Genomic DNA, 9861 nt, shown 5'->3' with positions numbered 1-9861 from the left:
AAGCTTGTGTGTATACCTCTGCATCATGTGGTTTCTTAAGAAGCAGGCCCAGTGTTGCCTGCAATCCCTTGCATCTCATTGGCTTCTCTCCGCTCTGCCTAGGTCTTCAATCAGGTCCCCAATGTCTCCCCTCATACCCTCCCTCCACACACTAGCTGCCAGCTTTGCCCCATCACTCCTTGCTGAGCCTCTCCAGTTCGGAGAAGACTTCCTCTTATGTTTGCTGAGTGACGATGAGCAGTAAGATATTGTTATTCTCCCCCCCCCGCCCCCTCCCCCGAAAGAAGAAGTGATTTCCAGTTTATCATTGGCCATCGCACAGTCTTGGTAGTTTTTATTTGTTTGTTTTTGTTTTTGTTTTTGTTTTTGTTTTTGTAAAGACGAGGGAGAGGATGGCAGCCAGAGAGATCAATTAGGAGATGATCATCTAGTTAAACGAGTGAGAAGCCCAGGTACAGGGACACCTGCTCAAAGTGCCTGCCCTTCATCCTCTATGCCTTTCAGCCTTGACTAACTGTGTTTCTCAAATTCTAAACAGTCTTTAGAAAACCATGTTCTAAGCTGCTCTGGAAGAAGACCAGCATTGTTTGCTCTTCCGGAATTAAGAACTGAAGCTCCCGCCGGGCAGTGGTGGCACAAGCCTTTAATCCCAGCACTCGGGAGGCAGAGGCAGGCAGACTTCTGAGTTCGAGGTCAGCCTGGTCTACAGAGTGAGTTCCAGGACAGCCAGGGCTATACAGTGAGACCCTGTCTCGAAAAAAACAAAACATACAAACAAACAAACAAAAAAAGAACTGAAGCTCCCAGTAGTAGCGAATGTTGACAAACTGTAGAGGCTGGTTAAATGTGTATTAACACCGAAACTTCTCTTGAAAACCGACTTTCCAAAAAGCACACCATGAGCTTTAAACTTATTTTGTTTTTAAAGTATCTCTGTTAGTTCCAAGATGCTGAAACCTTGCTCGAATGACAGTGGTGATTTTGTGGGGGAAATCTGAAGGATTGTCACAGCACAGAACTGTATCTCCTAACTTCTATCCTGGTGGCAATTTAAAATTCAGTCTGAAATAAAACAAAAACAAAAACAAACAACAAAACTAAACAAAAATAGAAACGAAAAAAGCAGACAAACATACCTTAAGTAAATATTTCTAGTAACACCAAAATGTTCATAATCTGCTTGTTTATATGAATCTAAAGATTAACTACACTGAAGCAAGGATTTATAGACTGCAGCTCAGAGCCCCCATGCCTTAGAAAGGTTTTATACACGGGGTAATTCCACCCAGGACCAAGAGATGGCGCCAAACCACTCCTAAGTACCGTGGTTCCCAGGCTAAGGACTAGGGTTGGTCAAGCACTTATTTTTTCAGAGTAATTCGCAGAAGGAAGTCTTGGTAAGTAAGAAGGCTTTTCTGGATTTTTCGAATCACTGCGTTGATGTTTCAAACGAGAAAGAAAACGGTACCGTCAAGTGCAGGGAATAGGTAACCTTTCTTTGAAATTTTTACGAAGTGGTTTTGTGGTGGTGTTTTAAGTGTGGCTGTCGTTTGGACTACCTAAGGACTACCTAAGTGACTTTCGGGTAGACAGACAACAGCTGGCATTTCAGCGGTAGCCAAAGAGCCGACTCCTGTGACTTTTCCTGTCCCCTTGGTTTGGGCTGTTTTCTCCTTTCACGAAGTTTGTAGTCTTTTGTGGTCGTGACAGCACACTGAGCTGTGTGTATAGAATCAGTGTTCTGTTTCCTCATCACGTGGTACTATAATCTTTTATTGGTCTGTACCTCTCACTAATTCATGAGCGTTTTTGGAGGAAGGATTTAATTCTGCCCCTCCTATGTGAATTCGTTTCCCGCTGCGCTAGTTTCTGCCGTGCCCTTTGTCCACAGAGGAGTCTGAATAAACAGTTGGTGGAAGTGACTGAGATTAGATTCCCAAACTCTTTGTAACTTTGAATCCAGCCGGGAGCTGGCACTTGGCCTTCAAACCCAAAGTTTGACAGAGTCCAGGTTTCTCTCGCGCTTGTGTTGACTTGATGACAACACCTTTCCCATGCTCGCCCTTGCTTACTGTTACTTCCCACCTTCTCCCTTTCTCATAGCTTTAAGTTTTACAGCGCTCCCTCCATCCGCTACCACTTTTGGTTTTGTGGTTGACTATTCTCTTTCACTTTCGGTTTGATGTATTAAGCAAATTCTTAACTGTCTCCTCATACTTCCTTTAAAAAAATATATAAACGCTTGAATTTTCCAGCGTTACTTCCCCTTCGTCCCACCCATGCCACCTACGAATTCACTAAAGTCTGACTGAGGCTGTTTGCCAGAATGTGTACCCGAGGAACTACTCGAGCTTCTGAGCATCCTCCAGGACAGGTGTATCCACGTAGGGACATGGCGGCTGAATGACAGTCCCCTGAACACAGACACACAAGCTGCCAGGGGGGATTTGTAGGATGGGACACATTCTCTGCCACCTTGTCGAAGAGATTGGCCCTCTTTATGTATGTATTTATATCATAAATAATAGAAGCATGCTTGCATATAAAACTTTTTGGTGGGGTATATTTTAAGAGAGCTTTAATTTATTAGTTCTTTGAAAATTTCCAACACTGTATTTTGTCTTCCCTCCAACCCAACTCTTAACCATCTACCCACCTGAGTGCCCCCCCCCCCCGCCGCTGCCCCATCCAATCTCATCAAATCCAACTTGTGTTATCCATGTATTCTTGGCTATGTTACCTTATATTGAACTGAGTTAGGCTTACCAAGGGCTCCACACTAAAAGAAAACTGACTCCTCCTCTCCTGGCAACCCTCAATTGCCTCAGCTCGGAGTGGGACATTATGCCTGCCTCCACACTCCAAGCTGAAATTCTGTTAAAGATAGCTTTTTCCCATTAATTATTTAATTAATTATAATTCACTCATCATTTACATTACATCCCATTATCAGCTCCCTCCTATCAGTCCTCCTCATGCAGCTCCTCCTCCAACTCCCCCCTCTCCTCCTCCTCTGAGATGGGGGACCCCCCCCCATATCACTTCACCCTGGCACATCAAATAAAGACGACTTTTTTACAAGATTGTAAGAGAAAATAGCCTGAGACCCCAGAAGATGTTAAAAGTTTTGAAATTTTAGAAATACTTGAAACGGTAAGAAAGAAAATTAAATTAAGCCCCGATCCCGACATCACTGCTATTGGCATTTGGCATAATTTTTTCACATTCTTCCCCCACAGGTTTTGTGATGCTCTAACCTGTATTCTTACAAATTACAGACTTGGTATGTGTGCAGGGTGGTAACCTTCCTTCCGTTCACTTAATGCTATATGGCAGGATTTTTCTTTCTTTTTTTAACGCAGTGACCAAGGCTGTGTGTCGTGCTGCGTTGTGAATGAGCTGTCATTTTCTACCCTAGCTGTTCTGATCTTTCCAGTTTTCATCACCGTCTGAACATCCCCACGCCCTCACTGTCCTGTGGACCTCTACTGACCCCTTCAGGGAACGCTCAGCCATGGGACTGGGAAAGTAAAGAGCAGCGAATTTTAAAGGAATTTACATAAATTACCAAATTACCCAGTGGAACTATACTAATTTTTCAGACTCATTTGCTTTGTTCCCACACTTAACTTTATAATTTCCTCACATCTTGAATCATTGATACCTAGAGCTTCCTCTTGATCAAGCGAGAATGCCCAGCATACTTCGGTTACATTCTTCTTTTCTCCCAACGCATAATAATTCCCTCTTAATCCTTGGCAAATCTAAGTCCCAATTTCTTCTAAAAATATTTGTCATCAATATTTACTGTGGCTCAGCAGTAAACATTACTACACTTTTGCTAATTATTTGTTCTTTTTCTTTTAAGAAATCTATTTGTTTATTGTTATATGTCCGAGCATTTTGTCAGCCCTGCTGGTGCTGGGAGTTCACTGGACCATCTCTCCAGCCCCTGCCTTGCTTCTTTTTATCTTTCTCTTTTGGCAGTACTAGGGCTTGAACATAGAACCTCACGCATGCTAGGCAAGTCTTCTATCACTAAGCCACTAGGAATTCATTCTAGAAGCATGTTGCTGGGCATTCAATTTCTTTCCCTGAGGATTGGTTCCATACTTCCAGAGTGTAACCATGGATCTGGTCTCCACACCTTCTAGTACTTCTTTTGTGGTTTCTATTTGGCATCCTATGGTGGGCCTTAGGGAAAATTCCCTTCTTGGGCTTCTATCACACTCAGTGGGGCTATTTTTGCAATTCAGCTCATCCAAAGAGTTCTCCATTTCAATCACTGAAGCTTGCAAGAGTCTGTTCCTTTCTGTTTTCTGTTTAGACTCTCACCTTGTTCTGAGGACAGACAGTATGTTGTCTGTCCTATTCTTTTATCTGTTTCCAGGGTGAGTTTGAGTCCTTGCTACTGTGAAGTTGGTTCTTTGCAGGATTGTGAGTCTAGTTGTACAATCCAAGTGTTGGGGATCTCAGTGGAAGTGGTTACTACCCTGATTAATGAAAAAGATGGCTCAACACAGTCTGTTCTGTGGCTGCGGTAACAAACCATTGATAACTGTGCCTCAACATGAGGGACATTTATTGTTCTACAGTTCCATGGAGGAGTCTGATGCATCATGTAGGTCTTTAATCAAGGCATCAATAAGGCTGAGTTCTTTCTATGTGCTGTTGAGGATCAAGCAATTCATCTATTTCTAGAAGCTGCCTGCATTTGTGGCCTTTCCTATGGCTTAAGTATTGATCTACGGGATTCACGTGCTAGAAACTTAACCACCAAAGTCATATGTGAATGACTTTTGGAGGCAGGACCTTGGGCAGCACCATCATAAATGGATCAACCTTTTTATGAACTAATAAATTAATGAGACATAAAGGGAGTGGCTTGTTACAATACCCCTCCCCCCTTTATCTCTATCATCATGTCATGACATTAGGGCTTTGCAAAGAGTCCCCACCAACAAGGGGTTTCTCACCAGATGCATCCCCTCAGCTCTTGACCTCTTAGCTTCCAGAACTGTAAGAATATTCTTTACCCGTTTCCCATCCTCCAGTGATGGAACCTTCCAGGATCTGAATGCTTCTGTTTCCCTGAAATGTGTATACCGACCCCAAACTGTCAGTGTGATAGCATTAGGGAACAGGGGTGGTGGGCTGGGGGGCGGGGAGAATTAAGTTGTGGCGACTTGATTGACTTCAAGGGCTGGTCCACAGTCTCTTGTTGGCTTCTGTCCCCCTATGTGACTCAGACATTTTTCAGATCTGTTCAGAGCCCTCACAGTATAGATTCTCGAGCGTATATCTGTCTTGATACTCCTGAACCTCTTTGCCCCCTCTGCCCTTCCTCCATCCCCTCTCCATTTCCCTTCTTGCCACTTTCCCTGTGTGTGCATATCCTCTCTCCCATTCTCTTATGTCCCTGTGTCTGTTGTTCATCCTTTGCTACCTCTGGTTCAGGTGGCTGCAGATCATATATTTGTCTTTAAATTTAGGAGTTTGACAAACACCACCGGGGAGGCTGCTCCAGCCCCGAAAAAGCTCTGTATGGGAAGCAAACTTGAGGCCCCTTAGAGAATTCTTTGGGAAGCCCCAAGACTAATCAAAACACATAATCACAGCACTTGGATTAAAAGTTCATATTGTTCCCTGTGGCTTCAGACTGAGACAATATCACATAAAAAATGGGTGTGGTGATGAGTACAGGGTGGGAGAAGAAAGCTCTCAGGATCCTGGAAAAGGGAAGCTTAAAACTCACCGCTTAATCTTTATTCACTTTAAAGTCTGTCTTATTTCTAGAGCTTGGACCCAAGTAAAAATGCTGTGAAGAATGGTAATGTCCCTCTGGGATACCCTCTGCAACATGAGCCAAGACAGAGAACCCATCGTGGGGAGTTTCCTCTTTGTTTGCACCCTGGCCTTAATAGTCGGAAGCATGACCCAGTTCTCTAATGAACTTGAGTCTATGGTAGACTATTCAAACAGGAACCTTACTCATGTCCCCAAAGGTCTGCCACCAAGAACAAAAGCCTTGAGTCTGTCTCAGAACTCTATATCTGAGCTTTGGATGTCTGATATCAGCTTTCTGTCAGAGCTAAGAGTTCTAAGACTCTCCCACAACAGGATACGGAGCCTTGATTTCCGGGTATTCTTGTTCAATCAGGATTTAGAATACCTGGATGTCTCACACAATCAGCTGCAGAGCGTCTCTTGTTGCCCTGTGGCGAGCTTGAAGCATCTAGATCTCTCATTCAATGACTTTGATGTGCTGCCTGTGTGTAAGGAGTTTGGCAACCTGACGAAGCTGACTTTCCTGGGATTAAGTGCCTCCAAGTTCCGACAACTGGATCTGCTCCCAGTTGCTCACTTGCACCTCAGCTGCATTCTTCTGGACTTAGTGAATTATCATAGAAAAGACAGGGACACAGAAAGCCTTCAGGTTCCCAATACCCACGGTCTCCATTTGGTCTTTCATCCAAATAGCTTGTTCTCTGTGCACGTGAACATGTCTGTAAACGCTTTAGGACATTTGCAACTGAGTAATATTAAGCTGAATGATGAAAACTGTCAAAGGTTAGTGACATTTTTATCAGAACTCACCAGAGGTCCAACCTTATTGAATGTGACCCTCCGGCACATAGAAACAACCTGGAAGTGCTTGGTTAAACTTTTCCAATTCTTTTGGCCCCGACCGGTGGAGTACCTCAATATTTACAACTTAACAATCATTGAGAGGATTGACAGGGAAGAATTTACTTACTTGGAGACAACACTGAAGTCCCTGACAATAGAGCACGTGAAAAACCAAGTGTTCATCTTTTCGAAGGAGGCGTTATATTCGGTGTTTGCTGAGATGAACATCAAGATGCTTTCTATTTCAGACACCCCTTTCATCCACATGGTGTGCCCGCCATCCCCAAGCTCATTTACATTTCTGAACTTCACCCAGAATGTCTTCACTGATAGTGTTTTTCAAGGCTGTTCCACCTTAAAGAGATTGGAGACACTGATCTTACAAAGGAATGGTTTGAAGAACTTTTTTCAGGTAGCTCTCATGACTAAGAATATGTCCTCTCTGGAAACGCTGGATGTTAGTTTGAATTCTTTGAACTCTCATGCGTATGACAGGACATGCGCCTGGGCTGAGAGCATATCTGTGTTGAATTTGTCTTCGAATTTACTTACAGGCACTGTCTTCAGATGCTTACCACCCAAGGTCAAAGTCCTTGACCTTCACAACAACAGGATAATGAGCATCCCGAAAGATGTCACCCACCTGCAGGCTTTGCAGGAACTCAATGTAGCATCCAACTCTCTAACTGACCTTCCTGGATGTGGGGCCTTCAGCAGCCTTTCTGTGCTGCTCATCGACCATAACTCAGTTTCCTATCCCTCCGAGGATTTCTTCCAGAGCTGTCAGAATATTAGCTCCCTAACAGCGGGGTACAACCCATTCCGATGCACGTGTGAGCTGAGGGACTTTGTCAAGAACATAGGCCAGGTAGCAAGAGAAGTGGTGGAGGGTTGGCCTGACTCTTACAGGTGTGACTACCCAGACAGCTCTAAGGGAACCGCGCTGCTGGACTTCCACCTGTCTCCGCTGTCCTGCGATACCGTTCTGCTGACCGTCACCATTGGAGCCACTATGCTGCTGCTGGCTGCCACTGGGGCTTTCCTCTGTCTCTACTTTGACCTGCCCTGGTATGTGAGGATGCTGTGCCAGTGGACACAGACCAGGCACAGGGCCAGGAACATCCCCTTAGAGGAACTCCAGAGAAACCTCCAGTTCCATGCTTTTGTCTCATACAGTGAGCATGATTCTGCCTGGGTGAAGAACGAATTACTACCCAACCTAGAGAAAAATGACATCCGGGTTTGCCTCCATGAGAGGAACTTTGTCCCTGGCAAGAGCATTGTGGAGAACATCATCCATTTCATTGAGAAGAGTTACAAGTCCATCTTCGTGCTGTCTCCCCACTTCATCCAGAGCGAGTGGTGCCATTATGAACTCTACTTTGCCCATCACAATCTCTTCCATGAAGGTTCTGATAACTTAATCCTGATCTTGCTGGAACCCATTGCCCAGAACAACATTCCCAGTAGATACCACAAGCTGCGGGCTCTCATGGCACAGCGAACGTACTTGGAATGGCCTACTGAGAAGGGCAAACATGGGCTGTTTTGGGCCAACCTTAGAGCTTCGTTTATTATGAAGTTAACCTTAGTCAATGAGGATGATGCGAAAACTTGAAGCTTGGGTTTCCAACTTAATGAACTGTCAACCTGGGCTCTCATGAGCATCATGGTTTTAAGTTCCTGCCTGAAGGTGCTTGTGTTGTGGTGTCTTAGTTTGCTTTCTGTGCTTATGATAAACAACATGTTTAGAAGTAGTTTATGAGGGTGCTAACTTCATTAATGGATTTGCCCCCTGCTGAGTTCACAGCTGAATGGACAATTAGTATGGGGCCCTGACTGGAGGAAGTTTGTCACTGCGGGCTTGTCTTTGAAGGCTGTATTTTTTTTTCAAGGCTCATTTTTCTTGCTTTTATGTCAGGGTCTCACCATATATATGTTGTCTAGATTGTCCCTGAGCTCCGAGTATCCCTTCTGCCTCAGCCACCCTAGAACTGGGATTACAGGGATGAACCACCATTATTAGCTTAGGAGTGTGCCCTCCCCCACCCCAGGACCCCTTTCTCAGTTTCCTTATCATCATGAGGTGAACAGCCCCTGCATCACATGCCCTCAATGCCATGATACACTGTGTGGCCTCGGGTCCCAAAGCCAGGAATTCAAGACTTGGACTGAAACCACGATCGAGTTCTCCTTTGTCTGCATTAGGTCTCCTGTTATGGTGGCGCAAAGTTGAGAGCTCTGGATTCTAGTTCCTTTATATCTTTGACAAGAGACTTGGTGAAAGCCTTGAGTCCACTGAGCCGTGGGGTGAGGCTGGAGATGGATGTGGAATTTGCCTTCTTAGACAGAGGTAGCTCAGTCCCGGCTGGCATAGCTGTCTGCTTTCATGCTGACACAGTCCTTTTTGAGTAAATCCTCCATCATTCAGTTCCCTCTCCCTCCTCCTTTCCAGGATGAATTCAGTGTGAGCAGGAGTCTACATGGCTTTATAGTAGCAAAAAAGAAGTCACCTGTATGTGTCAAAGACTCTTGTAAGTCCTTGTTGGCCTTTGGCTGAGCTTTACCCTCTGGTGTGTGTGTGTGTGTGTGTGTGTGTGTGTGTGTGTGTTAGTAAAAGTTTCTGAACAACAGAAACTTTGTTCAGTTGGCATCAAGAGTTGAAACATGTTCATAGGTTTAGTGAGAAAAAATAAATCTCCATTGTTGTTGTAACATCCATGTGGTACGATTTTGTTGACTTGAGTTTTTTTTTTTTTCTTTTCACTTACGTGTGTGATCTGATTTTTCTTAGTAAACATTTTATTTTGATAATAAAAATTTTGAAACTGCTAAGAACTTTCATTTGAGAAAAAAGTATACATTTCGTCTTGTTGTAGAAAAGAACTTTTAAAATACCAAAGCAGCAAGGCACACTGACCCTTGGGAAGCAGAAGAAGACATATCCCTGAGTTCGAGGCCAGCCTGGTCTATACAGTGAGACCCTATCTCAAAAGCAAACACCAACGGCGTGCTGAAGCTGGCTTGTGCAGACACACTGCTAAAAATACCCAGTGATTCTGCAGCAAGATTAGCTGGCAGGCAGAAATCAGCTGTGGAGGGAATTTTGGCATTCTGAATATCAGCAAGTGCTAAAACTGGAGTCTTCTTAACCCTGGTTCATCAGCCTCAGCTGCATGGCAGCTGTAACCAAGGGGAAAAACTGAACTTAAATCTATGTACATAAAATAT

The 9861-nt window shown here is 44.3% G+C and overlaps 1 protein-coding gene across 1 annotated transcript; it reads left to right on the top strand.

Moving 5' to 3' along the window:
* The first annotated feature begins 1371 nt into the window (after positions 1-1371).
* On the top strand, positions 1372-9200 carry Tlr6 (toll like receptor 6). The gene is made up of 2 exons (XM_021211086.2): positions 1372-1397; positions 5797-9200. The coding sequence occupies exon 2, from the start codon at positions 5828-5830 to the stop codon at positions 8246-8248; it is 2421 nt and encodes an 806-aa protein (XP_021066745.1). The 5' UTR covers positions 1372-1397; positions 5797-5827; the 3' UTR covers positions 8249-9200.
* The last annotated feature ends 661 nt before the right edge of the window (positions 9201-9861 follow it).

Source organism: Mus pahari, chromosome 13 (genome assembly GCF_900095145.1).
Source record: "Mus pahari chromosome 13, PAHARI_EIJ_v1.1, whole genome shotgun sequence".
Classification (NCBI taxonomy): Eukaryota; Metazoa; Chordata; class Mammalia; order Rodentia; family Muridae; genus Mus; species Mus pahari.
This window is presented reverse-complemented; position numbering and strand designations above follow the sequence as displayed.